General features: G+C 50.2%; 1 protein-coding gene across 1 annotated transcript in view; it reads left to right on the top strand.

Moving 5' to 3' along the window:
- Ptpn14 (protein tyrosine phosphatase non-receptor type 14) overlaps nt 1–27677 on the top strand; it is a 90102-nt gene extending 62425 nt beyond the window's left edge. Inside the window, 8 exon segments of the mRNA XM_037211149.1 lie at nt 1329–1652; nt 1655–2799; nt 6710–6853; nt 8630–8848; nt 13033–13161; nt 15844–16078; nt 17989–18152; nt 22318–27677. Coding sequence (XP_037067044.1) covers nt 1329–1652; nt 1655–2799; nt 6710–6853; nt 8630–8848; nt 13033–13161; nt 15844–16078; nt 17989–18152; nt 22318–22446 — 2489 coding nt within the window. The 3' untranslated portion in view covers nt 22447–27677.
- Nucleotides 27678–27902: the final 225 nt, after the last annotated feature.

Raw genomic sequence — 27902 nt, 5'->3', positions numbered from 1 at the left:
GTGTGTGTGTGTCCCATTTGCATTCCATGCCCAGGGTGGCCAGAAGAGCATGAGATCCTCTAAAACTGAGGTTGCAGCAGCTGGGAACCTACACATGGGTAACCCTGCATATCCAGAATGGACCTGACTTAGAAACTGGCTTTTGTAGCTCGTGGGATGGGGAGATGACTCAGTGGTTTCTATTACTGTGATAAAACACCATGATCAAAAACAACCGTGGAGAAGAAAGCTTTATTTCAGCTTACAGTTCTCAGGTCACAATCAACATGCACAGTATGCTGGGCCCTCCCACACCAACCATTACTCAAGAAAATGCCCCTACAGAATTGCCAATCATGTGGAGGCATTTTCTTGATTACAATTTCTTCTTTCCCATATATAAAGTTGGCATAAAAAATTTCCAGCACGGGAGTTAAATCACATGCGGTGCATGAGCGAGGGCCAGAATGTGGCTCCCTAGAATTCAACACAAATGGGGGTGAGGGTGGTGACCCACCTGAAATTCCAGCCTCGGAAGGCAGAGGTGGGATCCCCTGCACAAGATGGCTGGTGAGACTAGGTGTATCAGAAGCTCAGAGTTTAACTGAGAACCTCACCTGAATGAATCAAACAGAAGAGTGACCAAGGCTGATTCCCAGCATAAAGCATTGCTCCTGCGTATACAATGCATGCACATGCCCCCCACCCATGCACACCGCAAATACACATGAAAACAGCCGCTGTATCCCTTTAGGGTCCTGCAGCCTTTGTTAACTTTTTACTGGAATTAAGCTTGGTGGTGGAGCTAGAGGGCAGTTTCAGCGACACCTGAAAAACTCCTGATTCTGACTTTGCCATCCACTGGCTGCTTTCAGAAACCACAGCCATGCTGGCCACACCGCCGGTCTTGCTTCTCTCTGAATGCTCGGCAGTCCCTCAGGTTAAGAGCCCTTTCCTGATGTAGTCAGAGAGAGTCGTTCTGTGGGTGTGGCAGTGTCAAGTCTATTACTCCATTAAAACTCTTGACTTCCTGGCCCAAATAGCCAGTTCTGCCCCTAAGCTGTGCATAAGAGGCCATGTCTACCCAACAAGTAGCTCATTGTCTGAATCTAATTATAGCAAATTTGAGACTGCCTACGCGATGCCCACGCCGTACACTTTCTTCGCAGTGTGCTCCAACACATTCTGTACATGGCCACTTCATCCGAGATAACAGTTCTTTGTGTCATATGCGGGTGAGGGTTGGGAATGATGACCTATTTCAGTCAGTCACTCCAGGGACATCGGGATGAGCTCTGTGGAAACAGTGTGGCGTGATGGTTCATGGTCCTCTGTTTGACTTTTTGCAGACAGCATTTTCCCTGGGAACGAAGAAACCTTGTATTGCAATTCTCACAACAGCCTGGACTTAAATTACTTAAATGGTACAGTCACAAACGGCAGCGTGTGTAGCGTCCACAGTGTCAACTCCCTCAACTGCTCCCAAAGCTTCATCCAGGCTTCTCCAGTGTCCTCCAACCTCAGCATCCCCGGAAGTGACATCATGAGGGCTGACTACATCCCCAGCCACCGTCACAGCACCATCATCGTGCCGTCTTACAGGCCAACCCCCGATTACGAGACAGTCATGAGGCAGATGAAGAGGGGACTGATACACGCAGACAGCCAGAGCCGTCTCTCCGTAACCTCAACATTATCAACACCCACGCCTACAACCAGCCTGAGGAACTGGTGTACAGCCAGCCGGAAATGCGGGAGAGGCACCCCTACACGGTCTCATACGCGCTCCAGGGGGGCTACGGCCACAAACTTGTTAGTCCGTCTGACCAGAGGAACCCCAAGAATAGTGCGGGACCCTGCAAGCCAGGGGCCAGCTCCATCTCGCACACAGTGAGCACTCCAGAACTGGCCAATATGCAGCTGCAAGGAACACAAAGCTACAGCACAGCCCACATGCTCAAGAACTATCTCTTCAGGCCGCCGCCCCCTTACCCTCGGCCTCGGCCTGCCACCAGCACCCCAGACCTCGCCAGCCACCGCCACAAGTATGTCAGTGGCAGCAGCCCTGATCTGGTGACTCGGAAGGTCCAGCTCTCCGTCAAGACCTTCCAGGAGGACAGCTCTCCTGTGGTCCACCAGTCTCTGCAGGAGGTGAGCGAACCCCTTACAGCCACCAAGCACCACGGCACGGTGAATAAGCGCCACAGCCTGGAGGTGATGAACAGTATGGTCCGAGGCATGGAGGCCATGACCCTGAAGTCACTCAATATCCCCATGGCTCGTCGTAACACACTCCGGGAGCAGGGCCCTTCCGAGGAGGCAGGTGGCCATGAAGTGCATGGGCTTCCCCAGTATCACCACAAGAAGACCTTCTCAGATGCTACCATGCTAATCCACAGCAGTGAAAGTGAGGAAGAGGAGGAGGCCCCCGAGGCGGTGCCTCAGATCCCCATGCTTCGGGAGAAGGTGGAATACAGTGCCCAGCTGCAGGCTGCCCTGGCTCGAATTCCCAACAGGCCCCCGCCTGAGTACCCAGGGCCAAGAAAAAGTGTCAGTAATGGGGCACTGAGGCAGGAACAGGGAACCCTTCTTCCTGCCATGGCCAGAGCCAGAGTGCTGAGACACGGGCCATCCAAGGCCCTCAGTGTCTCCAGGGCCGAGCAGCTAGCCGTCAATGGGGCCTCTCTGGGTCCCTCCATCTCTGAGCCTGACCTCACCAGCGTGAAGGAGAGGGTCAAGAAAGAACCTGTGAAGGAGAGGCCCGTGTCAGAGATGTTCTCCTTGGAGGACAGCATTATAGAGAGAGAGATGATGACTAGGGTGAGTGTCCCAACTCCCAGGTCATTGATGGTAGGGAGCTCTAGAGCTGGAGCCCTGGAGGAGGGAGGCTTCAGGGGGCGTGCTGGGCTTTGAAGAGCTGTGGGCATTTCAGCCGAGAGTGTGGATGTCAGCAGATGTCGGGTTTGCTTTGTCAAGTAACACCTTCCATCCCTTGTGGCTGGTGTACTCAGTACAAGAACACTGTAGTGATTGAGCGTGTCCCTGAGCAGTTTACCGCTGAGCCCAGGTAAGTCCCTGAGGAGCTTCCCAGTGAACCCCAGTCCTCATCAGATTCGCTCTATGGGAAACTCACACGTGCGTGCACACACATTGTACATGCTTGCATACCACATTTGAAGACACGCTGCAGTGTTGCTGTTACAAATAACTCTTCACTGGGATGTGCACAGCCTAGAAAGCTAGTTCTGTTGTCGGGGCAAGGCCACGTGGTGGTAGATGTGTATAAACAAGAAAATAAACACCTCTTACAATGAGAACATTGTTGGGTTGTAGTTGCTGCTGGAAAAGAGAAATCCTCCATCACTGCTTTCCCTGGAAAGCCTGGCCTCCATAAAAAGTCGTTCAATTATGTAACTAATTGAGCCAATTGACTTCTCTTCCACTCCTCAGGGCTTTGCTGTCAGGTAGTTTGCTTTGTTGGAGGTCATTAGGCTCATTCCGGAATCTTCCCAACTAACTCATCCTTGGGAATCAACCCAGACAGAGGAAGTGAAGGCCAAAGCTTTACAGAAGCCACACTGCTGGGTTCAGAGGTCGGATCCAACCTTGTTACTTTAGACCTGGCTGAAGGCAGCTCAGCCCCAGGGTTCTGGTGGTCCGCAGGGTGGTGATAGGAGTCAGCGTGCGTGGACTTCATGCTTCTTGCTTTGTAGATGGAGAGGGAAATTGTGAAGTTTGTACCTGTGCCTCTGGGGAAAGCGCGCGTGCACACACACACACACACACACACACACCTTTGGCTGGAGATGGAGTGAAATGCGGGGGTGGGTACCATGAAGAGACAGCTTTCCCAGCTTGGAAAAAAGTAGTTCATTGGTATAAAGTGATGTTTCAACACTTCTTGGCTCCCGGCCTTTTAAAAGCTGCCTTGGCTTCAGGAATCCATCACCATAAGCATTGAGCTTCGAGGCTGGCCCTGCCAAGTTGGTGAGACTTAATGATGTCCACATGGTCTTGTAATCTCGTCTTGGCCATACTCATGCTCTCTTGTTGTCCAGATTAAACAAATAGCCTGCAGCCATAGCCCTGGTGTTGGTGCCCTGCTTGGAAGCACCGTGCGAAGGGCGAAGAGGGGGGCGTTTTCTGCTTCTCCCCTCCTCCAGTTCTGTTTCATTCCAGGATGGTGGATCATACCACCTGGCAGGTTTACCAGTTAGCGTTTAGCTCAGGAACATGACTGCCCACATCTGCATTCCCGTCCCTGTTAGACCCCCTCACACAGCCTCATACAGCTAGGAGTTCACAGGCTGCTACCCTTGGCCAGTGTCCCAACCTCAGAGAAGGACTAGGAGGTCAAGCAGGAAGGCCGCCTGTGTCTGTGGCTCCAGCACTCCAGAGGAGTTTTCCTCATTGTCTGTGTTTGTGCTCGCTGGCCTAGGCGACAGCCACATGGCTTCCCCACTTCTCTGTGTGTGGAGAGCAGCAAAGAAGGCTACTGCAGCCATACCAGCCCCTCCCACTAAGAGAACAGAGAGAAACCTCAGCCTGTGTGGAGTGTGAGGGGTGGGTACAGTGAACTCCCTGTTCTCGGTTGCTTTTGATGAATGGCTCTCAGTCTGCTGCCCTTAGGGCCATCCTTCACTCCTGCTACCCCCTTGAGGATGCTTCACACCCTCTAGCCCTGAGCCTGGAGTCATGTTCAGAGAGCAAAGAAAGCCAGTTCAACCCCTCTAGCTTGATGGATTGATTCATTGATGGTCCCTGCTGAAAAGCTAATGGGATGAATGAGACTTGCACCTAAGAAGCCTGGTTCAGTTATCACTGTGTCCAGCTCTCTCCGGGTAGTTAGTGAGCCTTTCCCAAGAATAACAGTCCCTGAACTCTGGAGGCAGAGGCAGAGGATTGCTTGCAGGTTCAAGGAACAATGAAAACCCAGGGCTCCATAGTGAGGCCCTGACTCAAAAATCAAACCCAAACAAAACCTTTGAAGCGCTTCACAATTCAGTGAAAACAGGGGATAGGAGAGAATTGCCTTTCACGGAACTAATATGCAAATGAATCCAAACTCATCCCAGAGGGCTGCTTGGTCTGGAGACAGACACCAAGGCTGTTCTCTTCAGATGTCCATTACATGTCACGGCTCGCCCTCCTGCCTGATAAACCCTTGCTTGTCTGTCACCAGAGTAGTTGCCCTGTTGGTAGCAATCCTTCACAAGGGCTTCTTGCCCATTGTAGGTAACAGTGTGGTGACGATGACGCCCATGTCCCTGCCACCCCACCTCCAACGTACTCAGTGCCACTTTTCCAACAACATGGCTCTGTAGCCGTAAGTTTTCTCAGGCCCCACCCTGCCCCGCAGTCCCACGTTCCTCCAGTTCCACCCGGCTCCGAGGTCCCTCAGCCACTTATAAAATAATCATTCAGAGGCTTAATATTAATTACCAATTGTATGGCCTATGGCAGGCTTCTCTCATCTTAAATTAGCCCATTTCTATTAATCCATGTGTTGCCGCGTGGCCGCCGTGGCATTACCAGTCTGCTGGCATGGTGCTCCTTGGGTGATGGGCTGGCATCTCTTCAGCCTCTGCGTTTCTTCTCCTCTCTCTGTCTTTGATTTCCCACCTGGCTCTAAGCTTCCTTGCCATTGGCCAAAACAGCTTTGTTTATAGCCAATGGGAGCAACGCATAGTCACAGCATGCAGAAAGACATCCCTCAGTATGGCTCCACCAAGATACCTCCCCCAGGAGTAAATGAACAAACAGTACAATAAGAAAACAAGTCCGAGGAGAAACCAGACTACCACTGCGTCTGTGGCAGTCGCGGGCATGTCAAACTGTCATTGCTTCGGTTTGCATCATGATGTTCCCTTTCACACTCTTCCCCGAATGTCTAAGACAAAACGATTTTCAAGAGATGTGCATGGTAGGCTGCCAGCAGTCAACAGGGAGGATTTCCATACCCCCGACTGATGCCAAGGACTGAGGCTCAACAGTGGTCCCAACATCCATCCTGACTACGCCAGGTTCAGCCCAGAGCCCAGGGGGAGCTAGGATTGGCCATACACTCCTGTCAAGCCCCTCCAGTGATGGACAGTAGTCACTGCCCTGTGTTCACCCTGGATGGAGTGTGAAGGGTGAAGGCCCGGTGGTTCATCCTCTGTGGCTAGGTTGGCATGGTGGTAGACCCTGTTCTGGGGCTGGCAAAGCAGGGTCCCAGGGACGTGGAGTAAGTATAAGACTCAGGTCTTCGGCCTGAGCCCTTCAGAGTAGAAACCCGATTTTCTTCTTCTGCTGGTATGTATGGGTCTATTGATCAGCACTGGAGCTGGCAGGTTTATACCAGTCGTCAGTGCAGACGACCCGTCCTTGTGATGGACTCAGCCCGTGGGGTCCTCTGTTTTCTTTCTTCAGCCCATATTTTTCTAAGGTGTACTGTACGAACCCCTTTTTTGTTCTCTTCCAAATCCCGTGGCAAGGTATATTTGCTAGGCAGTCTGTCTTTACCTTTCTAACGTATGAGTTAATTAAGAATAAAGGCCCTAGGGTCCTGAAAGAACCGGCTTCCCTGGGCACGGTGGGAATAATGGGAAGTCTGTGTTTGAATTTGCCCTGCTAATGGTGAATGTCTGCATTCCTTGGCTGGGGAGTTACAGATTTGGGGAGATTAAAACACATTCCAGCCTTCCCCTGGAATTATAGACAATGAGAACGTGTCTTTTCTTGCTGGAAGAATCTAGAGAAGCAGAAGATGGCAGGCCTGGACCCACAGAAGAGGCCGTTGATGCTGGCAGCGTTGAATGGGCTCTCGGTGGCCCGCGTCTCGGGGCGGGAAGACAGTCGACATGATGCCACCCGAGTTCCCATAGACGAGAGGGTGAGTGCTGGGCTTATCGGGCGTGACTCCTCCTCTGTGCCTCCAGATTCCAGAAGTCCCTCTTTGCCCAGACCTGTCAGCGATGTTTGCCTTGTGGGTTAATTCTTTCAAATGGAAGGAGACTTGGTCCAAGTGTGCTGTGGTAAAGCCAACCCTTCCACCATCTCCTGTTTCTTCATTCTGGTCTCCACACTTACCAAGTTAGTGTATTGAGGCTTTATTAAAAAGGCCAGCCCCAGGGCTGGTGAGATGGCGCAGTGGCTGTGGGAGCTTGTTGCCAAGATTGATGACCTGAGTTCAGTCCCTGGGACTCACATTGGGCAGAGAGAGAACTGACTTCCTCAAGGTGTGCTCTGACCTCCACACAGCTTGCTCCCCTCTCCAGAATAAACGATCAAAACAAAAGATCAGCCTCCAACATGCTGTGTGACCTTGGCCTACTCACTTAGTTCTTTTTTTTTGGGGGGGCGGGGTTCTCTGTAGTTTTTGGTGCCTGTCCTGGATCTCGCTCTGTAGACCAGGCTGGCGTGGATCTCACAGAGATCCACTTGCCTCTGCCTCGTGAGTGCTTGGATTAAAGGTGTGCACCACCACTGCCCGGCTACTTAGTTCTTTTTAATCATAAGTGGGAAATACAATGATCAGTTCTTTATGCATTTTTATATGATCTTAACACTAAGGAAAAAAGGCAAATTTGCATTCTGATGTGATTGACCTACTTGTTGTCCTCACACAATTGAATCGAAAGATGCACTGATTGGAACATGCTGAGGGATGGTGGGGGAAAGAATAAACATTTTCATTTTTACTGGAATGAAACCATTATGCTTTTGTAAGTGTGGAAAGCTCTTTTTTTTTTTTTTTTTGGTTTTTCAAGACAGGGTTTCTCTGTGTAGCTTTGCGCCTTTCCTGGAACTCACTTGGTAGCCCAGGCTGGCCTCGAACTCACAGAGATCCGCCTGACTCTGCCTCCCGAGTGCTGGGATTAAAGGCGTGCGCCACCAACGCCCGGCTGGAAAGCTCTTTTTATAAGATGAGAAAGTTAATTTTCCCAGCTGTCAATGCTCAGTGATTTTTGTAAATGACTGATGTTTTCTAGGAAACGATTATTTAAGGTTTTAGGGTTCCTGTGGTTTTCTTTGAGGGCTGTAAGGTGATGTGACCTATACTTCTTGGGTTAGGTATTGATTCTGTGTTGTTCAGGTGGGAAAGGGGCCCCAGCAGCCAGGCTTGCTGCCAGAAGGTCTGGAAACTGGTCTCCTGAGTTCACTGAATAGCATGTGAAGTTGTTAGATTTCTGTCAGCAGATGCTTGGTTTTAGAATGTTTTTTGGGTCAGAAGGGACATTTCCCCAATTAATACCATGGCATTGAAATTAGTAGTTTAGCCAAGGGAAGAAAAAGGTGAGTTGGGTGGTGTGGGTTAATCCTCAGTGCTCTACAACTGTGTCCTGGTTCATTCAGGAAAACCTGCCGTGAGGGCAAGGGATGCTTGGATAGTTTAGATTGACACCACCCTTATCTGCAAAGGTCATAGACAGCAAGTAATAGGACTGCGGAGTTTGAATGTCAACTTAAGCCAGTCTTGGAAGATTGCAGTGCAAAGCTGAGTGAGAAGGGAAATGGTCCTCAGAACAGAGACTAGCGGTCTGGGTAATAGTGAGGGCAGTAACTAAGTACCCGCTGATTCTCCATCTGGAGCCCCCCTAACTGGGAGTGCTGCGAGCTTGGTTGCTCTGTTGGAATTGGGAGAGCTGACATCCTGCTTCCCTTGCAGCTCCGAGCCCTGAAGAAGAAGCTGGAAGAGGGAATGGTGTTCACAGAGTATGAGCAGATCCCCCACAAAAAGGCCAACGGCATCTTCAGTACCGCCACTCTGCCGGAAAACGCTGAGCGGAGCCGGATTCGAGAAGTCGTCCCTTACGAGGAGAATCGGGTGGAGCTCATCCCCACCAAGGAGAACAACACAGGCTACATCAACGCCTCCCACATCAAGGTGAGGGGATGTCAGAGGCACCCAGCAGCAGACTCGCACAGGCTACAGTCGTTACGGTAGATATGCACTGGCCCTCCCTAAGCCATGGCAAGTGTGATCGTCCTGTTGGTTTGTGACTCACAGGTGATGGACATTGGACCTCTTATTGTCACTGTCCAATAGCAGCACAAACTATTGTCTCTTCTTTATAATACCACAGAAAATTTGCTTTAGCGCCAAACCCTAATTTCCAGTGCTCTTTATGAGAGTGGGATGATTTATACACAAACCACGACTGATCGCAGCAGGTCCTAAACCAGTGAATGAGAGTGTGAGGGTGTGAGGTTCCTGTTTTTTAGATTTATTCGCTTTTACTTTATGGATATATTTGCCTGCATGCATGTATGTGCACCATGTGCATGCCTGGTGGCCGTAGAAGTAGGAAGTGCGCATCAGATCCTTTGGAACTGGTGTTACAAGAAGTTGTGAACCATCATATGGGTGCTGGGAATTGAACTCGGGTCCTCTGCAAGAGCAACAAGCTATCTCTCTAGCCCACAGTGTGTGGGATTTCTGTTAATATCCCAAATACTTCATGTCTCAGTATGTCATAGCTTAGCTAGACCCCAGTTAGAGTTCAGAGCTGTAGACACATGGGTACCTAGAGTGAATGATTTCCAAACAGCTCTCCCTCCCTAGTTTTCCCAATAACTGGATGTACGTCTTTAGAACATAGCTCCAAACTCCGAAGTGGGAGAGTGTTTCCAAGGGTCTTGCTTAACCAGTGAGTATAGGGCATTTTTTAAGCAACACAGTTCACCTGAGTAATCTGTGTGATTAGTGGCTTTGAACTCTTAATTTCCTTGGACTTTTCAACTCTGGTGGAATTGCTAGAAGGTTCCTCTGACCTCCCCCTAGCCCCCTAGATATAGTTAGGCATCTGGTTTGTGTATCACTCATAGCCAGTTTTCATATGGGACATGAAAAGTGTGCCATGGTTGGGTATAGTGTTTTTATGCATAGGAGGTAGATAGCGCTATGTATATACATTTATAACATGCAGGCTTTTATAACATGCAGGCTTTTATAACATGCAAGCTTTTATAACAGAAAGACTTTTTTTTGTTGTTGTTGTTGCTATTTTTGAGAACAAGAACAAAACCAATAAAATAATGAATGCCAGGGACCTCTCAAGTAAGCCAATGATGGTCTTAGATTATGAAGTAATAGGCAGAATAACACACTCAAAGCTGAGGACGATGCAGCTGCTTCCCAATGAAGTGCCTCTGAATGCCATACAGAAGGATATTCTCCTGGCCTCTTCCCTGGGCCCAGTCTCTTCCCCATTTTCCATCTGCTCTTTGGAAACAGCTGTCACCCCACATAAACAGCACCCTTTGGGCATTGTTACCCGAGATGCCTTGCCTTCTCCGGGGCCCACACTTCATCTTATGGAACCAGGGTAGACGTGGGAACATTTCACAGGCCCAGAGAGCTTGCAGGAACTTGCCCTTGGCTTCTGGAATCAAGCTCTGTGTTTCACCACTGTTTCCTCCCCTGGGTTCCAAGCAGCCGTTAACACAGGAGGCGATTGAGTTCCTCCAGAGGTGGAGTCACATCTGTGAGTCTCCCTCCCCAGCACCAGCTGATGGTTTCAGTGCAGTTTTTAAACTGTCAATACTTGGAAGCAGCAGCATCCTCTGCGGGTATTTATGGTTCCTATATGTTGGGTGCCAGGAAGGATAGTGGTTAGCATCTCAGTTCCACAGATGCCCCCGCCCCCATCCTAGTGAGTAGTCTGTGGATGCTTTCTCCCACCACTATGTGGAAAGTGGGTTTTCTTGCCAACCTTGACATGAACATGTCTTGCATAATAAGACAATAGCTGATGCTATTTTTGTCAGAATCAAGTTAGTATGTGGTTTCATAAAATAAATGAGGAGTGTAGGGGGGGATATCAAGATCATGATGATGAAAACCACAGAGATAGCTGACCTGAGCTAATGGGAGCTCATGGACTCTAGACTGACAGCTGGGGAACCTGCGAGGGACTGAACTAGGCCCTTTGAATGTGGGTGACAGCTGTGTGGCTTGATCTGTTTGTGGGGCCCCTGGCAGTGGGACCAGGACTTTTCCCAGGTGCATGAACTGGCTTTTTGGAGCCCGTTCCCTATGGTGGGACACTTTGTTCAGCCTTGATGCAGGGGGGAGGGGCTAGGCCCTTTCTTAACTTGATATGCCAGACTTCGTTGACTCCCCAAGGGAGGCCTTACCCCCTCTGAGAAGTGGATGGGGGGTGGTGGGATGGGAGGGGGATGGGGAGAGGGAGAAGAGGAGGGAGGGGCGACTGGTGTAGCAGGAATCTTAACAGTTCTTATTAATCAAATCAAACCCGAGGCCAGTTATTGGGGTGAAATGCTGGATGGTCAGAGAGACAGAACAAGCCACAGCCACCTCACCAGTTCCTCAGCTGGTCTTGTTTCCTCAGACTGGAAGTCTCTGAGTCCTCATCCAGAATGAATCTCAGCTGAACTGTGCTGCTTCAAAGACTGAACGCTTAACCAGCCAAATGCTTAACCAGCCACATGCTTAACCAGCCAAATGCTTCTAGTTCTGGTCCTCACGCCTTATATACCTTTCTGCTTTCTACCACCACTCCCTAGGATTAAAGTCTTGCTTCCTGGGATTAAAGGCGTGAGTCACCATGCCTGGCTGTTTCCAATGTGGCCTTGAACTCACAGAGATCCCAGATGGATTTCTGCCTCTGGAATGCTAGGATTAAAGGCGTGTGCTATCACTGCCTAACTAGTGGCTTTTCTGTTCTCTGACCCCAGATAAGTTTATTAAGGTACACAATATTTTGGGGGAACACAATACCACCACAGACTGGGGTTGGTATGTAAAATGAAAAAAAAAAATTTAATAAAATAAAAACAAACAGATGAGGAGGAATGTCTCAAACAGTGATGCCTTCATTGTTTCTGGAATGCTCTGGAGGTCTGCATTGCATGGGTATGTAAAGGGGCTTATCTTTGTCATGTCAAGGTACAGATAAGGAAGAGGCAGACAGAAAGTGTTCATGTAGAGGTCACCATTTCACCTTGAGAGTGTGGCCTTCAGTTCTCTGAGTCTGTTTTTGCCAATGGAATGTATTTTGCATGGTAGATGATGCTTTTATTAAAAGTCTACCATAGAGCCCTGTTCTTCAGATTTTTCAGAATCACAGCCCTTTGGTGGTTGTGAAACTAATTTAATGGTTATAATCATGCATATACTTTAATAAAATATAGACTAAAGCATGAAATCCTTAAGAATACATTGTGCACACTAAGCGTAAGTGTTTCTGTAACATAAATTTTGTTAATTTATGTTTAGGTGTGTGCATATACTCTTGTATACCTATACATTTATGTGACTGCATGTGTATACTTTTTATATGTGGTATATATGTATGTGCATGTGTGTGAGTACACTCTCTTATGTATGCACAAATAAGGCCAAAGGGAAGCGTCATTTATCTTCTGTATCACTCTTAACTTCATTATTACATTTTATTTTGTGTGCCCACGTTTCTGTGTGTGTGTGTGTGTGTGTGTGTGTGTGTGTGTGTGTGTGTGTGTGTGTGTGTGTGTGTGTGTAGGCTAGAGGACAACTGGCTGGAGTTGGTTCTCTCCTTCCGTGGATCCTGGGGGGTCAAATTTAGGTCATTGTTGTTAACTTACCACTGAGCCATCTCACTCAACCCTGCCGTATTATTTTTTTTGAGTCAGGTCCTTGGCTGAGCCTGGACTCCCTACCTTAGCAAGTTTGGCCAGTGAGCTCCAGGGCCTTTTCCTCTTTAACCTCCCCAGCCGTGGGAGATCACACACACTGCCACACCTCGATTATGTGTGGGTGCTGGGGGTCAAACTCGGGTCTTAACGCTTGTGCAGAAGGCATTTTTCCCTCCGAGCCGTCTCCTCGGCCCATGTGTTTGTTTTCAGTCTGTCCTACGTTGCATGTATTGTGTGTTTCATGCGATGAAAGATCAGGTAAGTATGACTTGATAGGTTTGCTCTTGCAAAAAGTATTTTGATGCAAAAGTGTGTCATCCGTTGTTTACAGCGTCTGGGTTTTTATCGTTGTACCAATCCACTTGGTCCAAAAGAATTAGAATCGAGTGTGGTTCCACCAGCCTGGCTCACTGACTGATGCTTCTCCTGCAGGTGGTGGTTGGCGGGGCAGAATGGCACTACATCGCCACTCAGGGACCCTTGCCACATACCTGCCACGACTTCTGGCAGATGGTGTGGGAGCAGGGGGTGAACGTGATCGCCATGGTCACTGCAGAGGAGGTAAGTGAGTGGCTTACCTAACGCCCTTGTCCTGGGGAAGGGGTGTCCAGGAGGTGGGCCTGGTACCCATGACTTGGGCTCGGCCTGCTCTGCGCTACAGCGCTGTGTTTCTGCACATCACTCTGCGTCTGTGTGCCCTCTCTCCTTGTTTGTGTGCTTTTCCTTCCCCAGAGAGGGTTTGCAGTGGACTCTCTCTCTCTCCTCTCCTTCTCCTTTGGCTCCTAACTCTCTCTGTGGTGACATACTTCAGAACCGTGAAAACCAAACACAGAATCAAAACGACCAAACTTGAGTTCATCCAGCGGGCGGCGTGTACCCCACAGAACAGTTCAGGCTGTGCTGGGTAAACACACGGGGCTTCCCAGCCCTGGTGCTGCCAGCCCTGCATGCCCTGGTGCTTATCAGCTGAAGGAGACCAGAGCCTCTGATGTAGGAAAGGGCTTTATTCTTCGGGGAGCAGGAAAAGAAAATTCCTTTTCTTCCTTTGCCAAGGCAAACACAAGTTCTCTGTTGTAGCTGAGGAGCTGGGCCTGTGCTGGGCACACGGGCAGGCGCCTCCCCCATGTGATGCCGCCGCCTGCTCAGGGTGCCCCCTGCTCAGGGTGCCCCCTGCTCAGGGTGCGCTGACTCTGAGGGGAGAGTGCTGGATGTCCTCGCTGTCACACTCTCCAAACATGTTGCCCCGACCCCTTCAATCCTCTCAGGAGATTCCAAGCTACATTTACAAATTCATTTAGGGAGCGCTCCATGCATTTTACCAAGATCCCCACTAGAGGCGCCTTTCCCGCCTGTTGTTCAGGGCCAGGAGCAGAGCGAGCTGGGGCACAAAAGCAAAGCCCTGGCCCCCACCATCTCCACCAACGACTGTGCGGCGCAGTTCCTTTCTAGAGCTGTTTATGAGGAGATTTGGTGAGGGCACGTCACGTTCTCCAAGGTCAGACATACTTCCACTCACTAGGAAAGTAAATCCCAGGGCCGGTGAGATGGCTCACCCTGGTAAAATGCCCGCCACAGAAGCAGAAAGACCTGCATGTGCATTCACTGCATCCCCTTGTAATCCCAGCACCAGGAAGTAAAGACAGGAAGATCCCTGGTTGGACACTCAGCATTGACCTTTGACCTCCACAAGCACACATGCACATACCCACATGAACACATACCACATATATGCACACATACACACACCCAGAAAGTAAAATTTCAAAACTAGGGACATCTTTAAACTAAATTCAGGATCCTAATAGATCATGTCATGGATGGGTTTTGTTATTATTATTTTTTTTTAGCCTGTGTTTACTTACTTATTTTGTCTGTTTGATATGGTCTCATAGCCCAGGCTGGCCTTGAATTCACCCATCTAAATGCTAGATGGAATCCATCCATCTAAATCCATCCATCTGTGTCGACTCTAGGGTGGGTGGTGGACGAGACAGGCACCATCCTTGTCCCCATGGTGTTTACTCCTGGGAAAGACACTGGAAAGTAAACAGATAGCTCGAGTCAGAAGACTGTAAGGACCGACAGATGGCCGAGGGGCAGCTCTGGCTTTTTGGAGGAGGTACTGTTCCAGCTGAGGCATCAGTGACAAGCAGATCTGCCATGTCAAAACAAAGCAGACTCTAGTGAGCCATGGGATAGCCAGGAATGTGTCCTTTTGCAAAATCCAGAGCTGACTCGGGCATTGAAGCAAAAGTGGGTTTGAGTTCTCCAGTCAGCCCACTTTTACAGGCTCACTGTAAAAGATCAAAGTACTTCAGTCCTGGGGAGATTCTGTCAACCCCTCTCGGACCAGACAGGATGACTAATGTCCCCCAAGGATGTGTCACCTTACAAGCAGGCAAACTGATAGCTCCTTTATTTAGCTCATTATTTAGTTATCTGCCTTGAGCCAGGGTCTCACATAGCCCAGGCTGGCCTCAAACTTGCTGTGTAGCCAAGGCTAACCTTGGCATTTGGATCCGCCTGTCTCCAGCTCCCAAGTGCTAGGATGGCAGGCATGGACCACCACACCTGGTTTGTGCAGTGCTGAGGATTGGACCTGGGACATCATGCGTCCTGTGGATGCGCTCTACCCACTGAGTCCATCCCGACCCTAAGGGGTTCCTTTAGCCGTCAGTCGGGAGAGTCCCTGGCACAGCTCAATACTCCTGGGTTCTCTTCCTGCCACCCAGCCTCTGCCCCGCCTCCTCTTCACCAGCCCCTCCTGCTTCCCACCCCACACCAGTGACTTCTACACTGCACAAAACTGAAAAATAAGATTTTGTAGATTGCGCATGGTCTCAGAAAAGATGATAAAACCTGGGAAGAATGGCCATCCTCTGCTTCTGCTGTATGTTGAGCTGAAACAAGCCAGCCAGGCCGAACAAAGAGTGAGAGCAGCCCTGGAGGAGAGGGGCAGCGCCAGTCAGGGTGTGGTTCCTTAGAAAGAGCCCTGGGTTAGCATCGCCGTGGAAAGCAGGGTGTGGGCTGACCACCAGTACCTGCTACTCACCAGCCTGAAGCCTTCGGTGGCTTTCTGTTCTCTGTGGGCTAAGATCCAGGCTCCCTGTAGGCACTGCACAGAGCCCCGTGGAGATGTGGTTTAGTAACTGCCACCCGCTCTCCTGTTCCCGGGTCCTAAGATCAGGAAGAGAAGAGTTCATCCTTGACTTGTCTCCACCTTTGCTTCTGTGTGTGATTCAGGAGGGTGGACGGACCAAAAGCCACCGATACTGGCCCAAGCTGGGGTCCAAGCACAGCTCCGCCACCTATGGCAAGTTCAAGGTCACCACAAAGTTCCGAACAGACTCCGGTTGCTATGCAACCACGGGATTAAAGGTCAAGCACCTGCTGTCCGGCCAGGAGAGGACGGTGTGGCACTTGCAGTACACTGACTGGCCCCACCACGGCTGCCCGGAAGACGTCCAAGGATTCCTGTGTAAGTTTTTCCCAGACTGAGTTTTGCGGAATGCATCAGTAGTCTGTCAGATGGAGAGGAGTGGACTGTGGGATACCTTCTCTAAAGCAGTGAGAGCACCGTGATAGGAAGTACTGGTCTCTCCACCTCTGCAAGGGGCAGAGAAGAATCATAGGTGTCTCTGTGTTCTCTTTCATGCAAGTCCACAGGACGGTGATAAACTAATTCTGCGTTGATTTAGACTTTTAGTGTCTCAGTAATCAAATACTCTCTAACATGTGCTATAACATGGATGAGCCCTGACAGCACACCAAGGCAAAGATGGCAGGCATGAAGGGATAAGAACTGTAGCATTTCCCCCGGCATGGAGCACCTACATCAGGCAAATCCATCACATGTATTATTTTTTCAGGATAGGATATTTTAGACACTAATTCCTGAGAATATATGGGTACCCTGAGTGCCAGGCAGTGAGTGGCTCAGGGCAGGTAACCGACAGCTGTTGGGCAAACTGACCACCACAGAGGCCACCGTGCACAGAAGTCCACTCCCACTGTGTACACATTGGGCAACATCAGAGCCTTGCTTTATTTTGATATGTTAGATATTTTGATATGATAGAATTGGCATTAGGGGCTGAGAGAGACTAGGTTGTCGAGACCTAGAAAACCACTTCTCTGGTTCTGTTAGATTCTGATACATTGACAAGGATTCCATTTATCACTAAAATGGGGACAGGCCTCAAGGAGCACAATAAACAGAGTGTAGGACAGTGATGGGCCGAGGACCCAAAGCCCCAGAGAGCTTAGGTTTTTGCCGATCCAATGACCAATTAACTGTCCATAGCACAGGAGGGATGTGACCTCTGCAGAACTTCCGCCCCTCCTAACAGTGCTCTTTTTATCCAGTTCAGGGAATCTTCTGCTAGTGGACTGGTTAAAGTTGTCTCCAAGAAGAAAACTCTGCAAATAATGCAAGTAGATTGGTTTGATGATTGACAGCTCTACTGAAATGTGGGACCCGTGAGATGGTCTAAAGTATAGTCAAATCTTTAAAATCAGCCAGTTTAAGGGATGCCAGCCTAAGCTACTGGAGGATACAGGGCATCCCTTCAAAGAACATGGGCTGCCTAATAGCTCTTTTTGTAAGAATCTTGACGCAGTGGTGTTATACAGCGCCCTGGAAACACTGGCTGTTACATTGTCTGAAGATCCTGCTTTCCTTTTCACATGGTTATGGGAGAAGCACTAAGGATTATGTGGCTGCTTTTCTTGTGTACGCACTGGGGCTGTGAACAAACCTTTGCTCACCCCTGCTGGACTGGGCAGCTTCTGAGGGGGTGAGAGCATATCTCAGACCCTCCACCCACAGGCTTGTGGCCTCCAGAAGTGGGGCTTATCTTGAATGTTCACACAACTTCATGGAAGTAGATTCCCCAAAGCCCACTTTTTACATCTGAAAATGAAATCAAACCTTGGCTGACATTTGCTCATTCGATGAGGGGGAAGGGAATGGGGCAGGTGGCTGCTCTTTCCCCAACAGGAATAGGCTCTGACAGGCAGGCATTTCAAGGGGACGTAGCGGCTGCTCTGATCCCAGTCTGTTATTAGTATGAAGTGCTGTAAGTAATGTCTAGAATCATCTGCTTGGGGGACTTGGGGATTTGCAGAGGGGAAAACAGAATTTAATTTTTAAAAAAGAACTATTTAAAGAACAAATTCTCCTATGGACTAATTGACTCCCAGCTGGTCTCTTCTGGATCCAGGATGTTCCAGCAGGTACCAGCCAAATGATTAGCGACTTATAAGAACTGCAAATTACTATGACTGGAGACAAAAGACTTCCCCTCAGTCCTGGCACCTCTCCCCTACCCCCTGCATGCAAAGTCACGTGACACGTTTGGGTGACAAGATTCACATTTCCTCCCGCAGCCTACTTGGAGGAAATCCAGTCGGTCAGGCGTCACACCAACAGTGTCCTGGAAGGCATCAAGACCCGGCACCCGCCCATCGTGGTCCACTGCAGCGCTGGGGTGGGAAGGACGGGCGTCGTCATCCTCTCTGAGCTCATGATCTATTGCCTGGAGCATAACGAAGTGAGTGGCCCACCTCTCTCTCCAGGTTCCTATTGTAGTGTGTTATTTTATGGGAGGGACCTGTGTGCACACGTGTGGAGGCCAGAGTTCACCCTCAGTGGTCATTCCTTAGGCACTGTCACCTTGCCTTTTGAGCCATGATCTCCATCGGCCTGGAGCTCACCAAGTAGGGTAGGATGTCTGGCTCTTGAGTCCCGGGGATCCTCCTGTCTCCACCTCCCCAGTGCTGGGGTTAAGTGCATAGTATCATGCACAGTTGTGACTGTTTACATTGTTTGGGGGATTTGACTCTGGTCCTCACACTTGTGTGGTAAGCAGTTTATCAGCTGAGCCATGGTCCCAGGCCTCTGGCCTTCTCTCTGAGTGCTTGCTGTGTACCGTGAAGCTGGTTCTGCACTAGAGCTGTGCTGTTACCCGTTCGACGGTTGATTCCTCTCTGCTGACCTGAGCCCTCCAGACCTATGGTTCTCCAGCTGGACTCCCAGCATTTATAGCTTCCCTTATCTCTGACCTCTCATTGCTCTGTGTAGGCTCCTAAATAGGAGGAGAAAATTAGGGTGTTCTAGAAACATCCAGCAAATCTGACTGCTGTCAGCATTCATTTCCAGTCGTAGCCAGATTGGTTCTATTGTGGGTTGTTCCCCGTGGCACATTGTTCTGGCATGTGTGGTTCGGATGTGTCTTGCATTTCTGGGATGTGTTTTGTCCCCAGTCCCGTGTGAAGATGCAGCTATGTAGAACACAGTTGTTATTATAGTACAGTGTTTCTCTGGGGGGCATTTGCCCTCGTCTGGCTTGGCAGTGTGTTGTGTAGCAGAGGGTGGGAATGTGGGTACCAGCACCAGCCGCTCTTTGCTCTAATCACACAGGGTCTGTGTTATCTCATCCTGCCATAAGATTCCGGTGTTGTAGGGAGAGACATTAACAACAGCTCTGCCTTCGTTCACACGAGATTGTGCATAGGATTGGGGCAGTGGTTTTGGATTTGGCTAGACTGTGTGTTTGCTTGTTTGTGGGAGTTCTGGGGATCGAATCCAGGACCGTGCACATGTCAGACAAGTGCTCTACCACTGAGCTGTACACCTAGCCTGTTGTGGGTGTGTGTTTGTGCTTTTTAGGTGGGTCTTGTTATGTAACCGTTACACTAGGCCCCCAGCCCGAGGCCGTAAGGTTAATAAAGGGGCACCCTCCCCTCAGCCTCATGAAAAGCCAGGCACAGATGAGACAGTCCAGGCCCAGAAGCAATCATGTGATGTACCTGGTGCTATGTGTCTTTAAGCAGCTGTATGATGACAGGAAGCAAGCTCTCCTTCTCTGAGGTCACTTCCTGTCTTCTCACTGTTTCCACCAAGCTGTTGGTCTGTTCAGTTTCCAAATTATACAGCAAGGAGTTCTTGTTATGTGTAATGGATGCGTCAGTGTGCTAATATGTACTCATAGACTCAGAGATTTGAAAATAGCTTAAATATTGCCCTGTCTTGTTGGCCGTGAAAGTCTGGTCTCCTAGGTCTTTGGAAACTAATTAGTGACCTCTGTGAAGTAGTGACAGGAAATGACACTGCTCACCATGTTACACGCATCAAAGCCAGCCTGGCACGGAATGGGTGTGGAATGGGGGATCCTGCCAACAGGGCATCCCGTGGGCTCCCTGAGGCTCAGAGTGGCTCAATTCCTTGTGGTGTGTCCAAATTTAGTGGACTTCCTCAGTGCCCAACTGCATGCCAGAGCATTCCTTGCTGGTGGGTGGCAGCCCTAAAAGGACTTCTGTTCCCAGATATTCAGAGATAGCAAGATGACTCAGGCTGTTCATCTCCTTTCTCGGCACCGGGATACCCAGTCTTATCTGTGTCCGGTTTCCCATTGTTGCTGCTGACCAAGGAAAACTGTCTGCTCTGCCCCGTGCTCTTGAGGCCTGGCTCCTCCCGCTCTTGTCCCCGTATCAGGAGGGCAAACATGTTTAGTTTGTTCTTTAAACAAAGACTTTTGACAAATAAACATGAAATTGCTGTGACCTATTTTCCTCCCATCCCGACTTCACCTCCTTTTCTAACAGCTGAAGTTGTTAGTGTATTTTATATTTTAGCTTGTAATTCAAGCAGTTTTCATTCTGTCAAATGAAGAGGCTTTTCTTTTTCCTGCACTTTCCCCCTTTTGTCTTATTTAAAAAAAATAATTAATTCTGTGGAGCTCTCTCTAGTCCCGTTGTCTCTTTCTTCACACAGGGAAGTTGAACATGGGTAGTGAGGGGAACTCTCTGCAGTCAGGTTGGTAGTTGTGAGGCAGAGATGGGTCGTTAGAACTCTCCTGGGCTGCTCGGCAGTACCAGTGCCACTCTGGACTGCTCTGCTGGTCTTTGAGTACCGGTGACAATGTCTGCCGTGCCCCTGCATGTCCCCGGAGGCGGTTGTGTCCCAGTAGTAGTGGAGGTGGGGATGGTGGTGGGGATGGTGGGGTGATAGTGGGGTGATGGTGGGGTGATGGTGGGTGATGGTGGGGTGATGGTGAGGTGGGATGGTGGTGGGTGGGGATGGTGGGATGGTGGGGGGATGGTGGGATGGTGGGGTGGTGGGGGGGGTGGGGGATGGTGGGGATTGTGGTGATGGTGGGGATGGTGGGGGAATGGTGGGGGTGATGGTGGGGATGGTGGGGGTAAAGGGTGTGGGGGATGGTGGGGGTGATAGTAGAGGTAATGGTGGTGGGGATGGTGGTGGGATGGTGGGGTGATGGTGGGTGATGGGGATGGGGATGGTGGGGATGTGGCGTGATGGTGAGGTGGGGATGGTGGTGGGTGATAGTGGGTGATGGTGGGGTGATGGTGGGTGGGGATGGTGGGGTGATGGTGGGGTGATGGGGGTGGGGATGGTGGTGGGGTGGTGGGGATGGTGGGATGATGGTGGGGTGATGGTGAGGTGGGGATGGTGGTGGGGGTGGGGGATGGTGGGTGTGATGGTGGGATGGTGGGGGTGATGGTGGAGGTGATGGTGGGGATGATGGGGATGGTGGTGGGGATGGTGGTGGGATTGTGGTGATGGTGGGATGGTGGGGGTGATGGTGGGGATGGTGGGGTGATGGTGGGATGGTGGGGTAATGGGGTGGGGATGGTGGGGGGTGATAGTAGAGGTGATGGTGGTGGTGATGGTGGTGGTAATAAGGATGGGAGATTCCATCAGAGAAGTGGAGGTGGAGGAGGATGGGGAGGCGGGGAGGGATGGGAAAGTTGGAGGTGGTTACAATAAGAGAAAATAGCTACCTTGAAGGCTGAAGAGATGGCTCAGTGGCAGATCCCCAGCATCCATAGAAAGCCAGGTGTGCAGAAGCACACTGTGAGTCAGGGAAGACATAAGACAGGCATGGCACTGATGTTAACACCAGGACCAGCCTAGTGGTGGTGCACACCTTTAATCCCAGCACTTGGGAGGCTGAGGCAGCTGAATCTGAGTTCAAGACCAACCTGGTCTACAGCACAAGTTCCAAGACAGCCAAGGCTACACGAAGAAACTCTGTCTCATGAAACAAACAAAAGGGAGGGAGGGAAGGAGGAGGGAGGGAGGGAGGGAGGAAGAAAAAGAAAAGAAAAAATGCTGAGATGACAAGCTCCAGTCCAATAAGAGACTCTGTCTCAATGGCATAAGGCATCTGATGTCCACCTCTGAGTATGCGTACCCATACACACTGGTGTGCACACACATGCGCATACCTCAGTGTACAGATAACCCCACACAGAAGGAATATCTGGGAAAATCTTTTTTAAAAAGAAATAGCTAACTTCTAACTTGAGGAGGTTGAGGCAGGAGGACGATCATGTGTTTGAAGCCAGCCTAGACTACAGAATGAGTTTCCCAAAATTTGTTTCATTTAAATATAAAGGGAGGTGGGGTGGGGGGACTTGTGTTTGGTTTTGTCCACAACTCACTGCTCCGAGAAACTTGCATTGTTTGTCCGACAGCTCTCAGATGTACCCACAGGAGTAAGCATAAATAGACAGAAACTGAACAGTATCACACCAGTGACCAGGCTCCAACCCTGGCATGGAGCTGATTCCTAAAGCCTTGAGGGACAGATCTCTCCTTCTGGGTCATGGGCAGCTGCAGAGTCTTCCCAAGGTGGGAGGAGCCCAGGAGAGGCCTCCTGTCTCAGGCTATGTGCCCTTTCGTTTCCCTTACAGAAGGTGGAAGTGCCCACGATGCTGAGGTTTCTCAGGGAGCAGAGGATGTTCATGATCCAGACCATTGCGCAGTACAAATTCGTCTACCAAGTCCTCGTCCAGTTCCTACAGAGTTCCAGGCTCATCTGATTTCCCGGATGCAGCTTCTGGAGGAGGGACCCAGCTCTGTCCTGCAGGGGGCGCCACTTCAGACAACATCTGCCTCCCCAGTTGGAGACGGATGGCTGGCAGCAGGCAAGAGCCAGAGTTACTTACAAACATCATGTATTATTTTATATGAGATAATTTATTTTTCCGTCTTTGGAATAAGTTTTGTGAGTTATTATAATGCATTTTTTTCCCCACGATAATATAGTGCTTCTCATTTGAACCCCATGTCGACTGATCTGCACGTAAGCCTCCTCCGGGAGGGAGGTGGTGGCCCCATGGGACACTGTAGGCACAGAGGCATAAGGGAACACATCTCTAGTGAAGCTGCAGACAAATTGGTAACGCCCCCAGTCAAAAGTGGCAAGAGGAAGCATTCAGCCTCACCCGGAAGGAAGAGAGCCAAGGGAGGTCCTCGCAGTGTTCCCTTAGACACTGGATCCGTGCATCTCGCTGGATAGCTGCTTTCCTCTCCTTTGCTGCCCTCGTCCTGCGCGGTCTCTCTCTCTCTCTCCCTACGCCTGGGGTGAAGGCTGGGTCCTCTGGAGAGCACAGTGCCTTTAAGGCTGGCCGTGCTGTCTCTGGAAAGCGAGGAGCGCTGCTGTCGCTGCTGCTCACCCCTTGTTCTGGTCCAGAAGTCTGACGCGGTGACAGGATGTGCTACTTTGCCGTCCGTGCTCCCAACACCCTCCTCTGGTGGCCCTGAGCCAGGCCATCTGCACAGCTCAGCCCCTTGCCTAGTTGAGAGAAGATAATAGACCAGGGTGGGAATGGCATTAGGTGGGGCCTTGGTGTAGCTTCCTAACTAAATCATGTTGAGTGTGGCAGATGAGGACACAGAGGATGAGGCTTGGGTACATTCCATTTTCCTATCCATTGCTAAGTTGTTAGAACGATCATAAGGGAAATGGTTAAGGAAACTAGGAGCTACCTGGCACTTTGTAGCAGGGTGGGAGGCGCTCACCTGGCCAGGAGGCACGCACCCATGCACTGTGTGCTGATGGATTCTAGGCTTTGGCTAGCGAGGACTGAGTTGATTCTCACTTAGGGCTTCTTCCTTGCTGTCTTGGGGCAGGGTCCCAGGCTGACCTTGGACTTGGTATATAGCAAGAGGGTGGCTCCCAATCTCTTGTCTGTACCTCCCAACTGCTGGGATTTCAAGTGTACATGGCCGCACACAGGCCATACTTGCCCCTCGTGATGAATGCTGAGACTGTCTTTTGCAAAAATCCTCCACTGCCTGCCTTTCCGTGTACAACCCACTGTCTGTCAGAGATGGTATTAACCACCCTCAAGTTGAAGCCCAGTTTCCTTCCATGTCTGCTTTTTCCTAAGTCTAATTTCCTAATTGTTTGCGAAACTGACCATGTCATGTCTTCCTCCACAGTTATAGTTTCTTTTCTTTTTCCTGAGCTGAAAAGACCAACCAGAAAGAGTGTGCCTTTGTAGCCTCTGTCTCCACACACTAGTAGATGCTGATGACAGCAGATTTCCCAAGAGCTTCTCTGGAAGACAAGCCAAGCTGTCTTCCTCTGGGCCACGGTGGTGCTGATGCTGACATCCATACAGCATCTGTGGGTTCAGAATCTGGAGGTGGGGCGCTTCCACCCTCCCTTCCACAGTGCAGAATGGATCAAGGGGCATACGTGAGTGTGACCCTTGTAGATGTGGCACACTGGTATAGATTCTGACATAGGTATTTTGGGGGAAATAGAAAAGCCCATGGGGGGGATTATTTATCCCCCTTTGAAGATGTTTCTTCCCCTTTCAGGTGTCCTAACAGTCGATCCCACTTACAGTTTCATTGTGTGATGAAGAATGTAGATACTCTCATCTCTAAGCCTTGGTGCGTTAGAATGTCTCATATGAGCAGCGAGGAGACATGATGCCCCTTTGAACTCATCACTTAGGGCCTGTTTCTAGCTTATACTAACAGAACAAGATACAGGGCCACATAGGTTTGATATCCAGCTTCCTAGCCAACACATGATGAAACCCAAAGGTAAACATTTAAGTGTCCCGCATATGTATTTCCTCCTTAACACTGTTGCTTCAGGTTCTTCAACACATTCCGAATTCCCTTTCCCATCCCCAGGAAGCCCCCATCCATCTCTGGTCAAATTATCAGCAGGCATTTAAAGCCCTTACAGTGCCATCTGCATAATAATCGCCGAGAGATGCTTTCTACCTGGGAAGCTAGCCAAGGAGTAAGCCTTGGAGCAAAGTGTATTAAATTAGTTATCTAGTCAGGGCTTTTGGAACGGCTTCCTGACAATGTGTTGGGACCGAGGCTGGAGCTGTCAAAGCCCATTGCCGCATCTTGGCTTTGAAGGGGGAGAAAATTAAAAGCGGAGCCAGTAAGACATCCCATCTCAGAGCAGAGCAGCCCATCATTCCTCCGCCCCGGGGTTCCAGTTGTGGAGTTTTGTCTTTCACTCGCTCATTTGCATACGCCCACCTTCATCCTTGTTCAGGGGTCTCTGCATCCTGGCTGCTTAAGACGGTGTCTTCATCCTTGAGATGGTGAGATGCACTTGTGGCGAAGCCCAGGGGTGTCTGGCTGGTTTTGTGAGGCTCTGAGGTGATTCCAGGTGGAATAGGAATCCCAGGGGCCTGGGCATCTGAACACGCTCCATCCCCAGGGAGTAGAGGTGAGAACAGTACCAGACAGCCATGCCAGTTGCTTTATTGAGGTGGAGACCAGTGGGTTCCTCTGCTCACTTGGAGGTGCTGCAGGTACTAGGGAAGGTGAGAGCATCTCACGTGGACTGCGTCCCGTCAGCTTACTTTGTGGGGGGGGGGGGGGAGAAAGGGCCTACTCACTATTCTTCAGTTAGAAGTAAGCTGACTTTTTTTTTTTCTTTTTGGCCTTAGTCTTGGGCTCTCTGGGTCACCTCCTCTAGCCTGGACAGAGGGTCTTTGTAGACTTTAGGATTGGGTCTTGTGGGACATGACCACCAACTCCTAAGCAAGCCATACCCTTCCTTACCCTCTGTCAGCGTTTGCTCTCAGCTGCCCCCTCCTGTGGGTGGGGAGGTTAGCATTCTCCTGTCTTTTCTAGTTTAAGGTATAGATTGACCCATGTTGAGTTTCCAGCATAGAGGGCACTTTCTGGATTGATGGAATACATACAATTTATTTCTTCCCAGTTCATTAAGGATCTAATGCCATGCATCTTTTCTTCAGCTAAGAGCTAGTGGACAGAGACCTGGTTCTTTGTGATCCTGCACCCTAGCCGCGATGGCCTTGCATCTCTTAGGCCAGGAGCTGCCCCTGAATGCCGACAGGCTGGGTCGACAGACGTGCTCTGTGGGTTCTTCGGTCCCTTTCTTGGTCTAAGCACTAGCTCACTGGTCTGCATCCTCTGACCTCAGGCGTGACGTTATCAACGGGTCCCAAACATGTCCTCAGGCAACAAGCACCCTGTGCCTTCCAGTCTGTCTCATTTCTAGTGGCATGACTCGTGGAGAGAGCCAATTTAGTTACTGGTTTCTGTTTGGGGAAGATGTGCCAGTTACTTGAGGTGAGGCGGGCAAGAATGCAGGACATTCTAGAATAAACTCAAGGGGCATGAACTAACCCTGGCCCTGTTGTTTCTTCTCAGTATTAGGAGCAGCTCTGTCCACAGAGTGCCACGTCACTGCCACTGGGCTCTAGCTTCCCTATTTCACCGAAATTTCTGCTGCTGCTGTTTCTTGCCAGAGCTCTCGTTGGCCGCCATCAAAGCCCTCATGAAACGGTTTCTGTTCACAAGTGGCACTCCCGCCCGCCCACTCAGCTTCTAATAGAGAGATTTGGGTCTTCCAGGGGAACTGCACATCCCCCCTGGCACCCTACAACTTGATGAGTGACGGACTCACAGGCTCTGGAGGGTGGGCTAAGTCACAGTCAGCCCTGTAGGGTTATCGCTTGGAGCAAAGAGGCAGAAATGTGCTGGCCTTCGCCTCAGCTTCTAAGTCCTTGGGTGGCGCGAGCCACCCTTTCTGGGACATCTGCAGAAAGTAGTGTCCACATGTCTGGGGAAGTAGGCAGGTGTGCTCAGCTACATGCTGCCAACCCAAATGGCTTGTCCAGGTGTCCGTTATTCTAGACGAGCTGGGACACTGGTCCACCAGCTTGTCCAGCCTCTCTTCCCTGTGCTCAGCTTTTGCATCTCCACTATCAGCTCAAGGGAATCAGGTGTCTTCATCCAGGAGCCCGCCCTTCTTAGTTTTTGCAGCTTACCGCAAAGTGTGTCTTTCTCAAATACTCGCTGACGTTGCTCCGTTAGCCTGTCCGTGACCAGGTGTCCTCTGCTCTCATAGATGGATAAATATATTGCTGTTTAGAAATCAGCTCTTGCTGCTCAGAGTTCCATTCAGCCTCCTCATTTTAGAGCTAAATTAAAGGAGATTCAATTGCCAGGCAGGCGGGCTGGAGCATATGCCAGCCTAAATATGGTTAACCAAGTCTTCTACTGTAGTCTTACCAGCCGATCCATCATTTATTAAAAGTGCCCTGAGCTTGTCCAAAGTCATGATGGGGAGAGGCCAGATCAGCCCCGAATTTCCTATCCAAAATTCATTGGGGATACAATTTTTTGAACTCTGGGGTAATGTCAGAGTTGTCAACTTACGATGGAACGCCCCGGGGGAAGACCCTGCTCCGGTGCTGACCTTCTTCTCCCGGGCTCCTTGCCTGCTGCCTGTAACGGGCTGTGCCATGTGGCCTCTGCACCGGATGGCTGCTCTGGAGACTCCTTGCCTGGCCCTGCAGCCCCCTCCTTCCCTTGCAGCTTGTGAGCAGAGAGTTCTGCCCATGCACACTGCTTCTGTGGTTAGCATTCACAACTCCTCTTGCATGTGAGTCCCTGTGCAGGTCACATATAGTCACAGTACAAACACTGGGCTGTGCAGCGCCTGTGAGTGTTCTCGTTGTGTGGGGACGAGGTGGCACCCCTTTGTGATGCCACTGTCTTCATTCCCAGGGCATTTTGCCCACTCAGAACTTCCCATGCTCACTCACCTGCTTCCCAGACCAGATCTCAGAAGCTTCCGTGATCACTCAGATCAGCCCTCTGAAGCTCACTTTATATTTTAACCTACCTGCCCATAGAACACCCCCCCCCCACACACACAAAATGTTAAATCTGGCAAAGGGACCATGGTCTTAAACCCCTCTAACATGTCAACATAGGACATCTTAATTTAACAAAAACAAAACAAGACAAAAAACTGGCTCTACAGCCTCAAGAAATGTGATCTGGGGAGTGGTCAAAATGAAGGTTGCAGGAGATTTCTAACAGCCAGGCCATCCTCCATCCTGTCAGCCTTGGTAACACTGTCCCTCAGTACCAGAAGAAGAAAGAAAAAAAAGACTGATACCAGCACTATTAAAAGCAGGGATGGAACAGGGTTTCCTGTTTATTTTGAGGCGCCCTTCACAGCCTTTTTGGTGAC

The sequence above is a fragment of the Peromyscus leucopus genome, chromosome 15, assembly GCF_004664715.2.
Source record: "Peromyscus leucopus breed LL Stock chromosome 15, UCI_PerLeu_2.1, whole genome shotgun sequence".
Taxonomy (NCBI): Eukaryota; Metazoa; Chordata; class Mammalia; order Rodentia; family Cricetidae; genus Peromyscus; species Peromyscus leucopus.
Note: the sequence above shows the minus strand (reverse complement) of the source record. Positions and strands in the feature narration are given on the sequence as shown.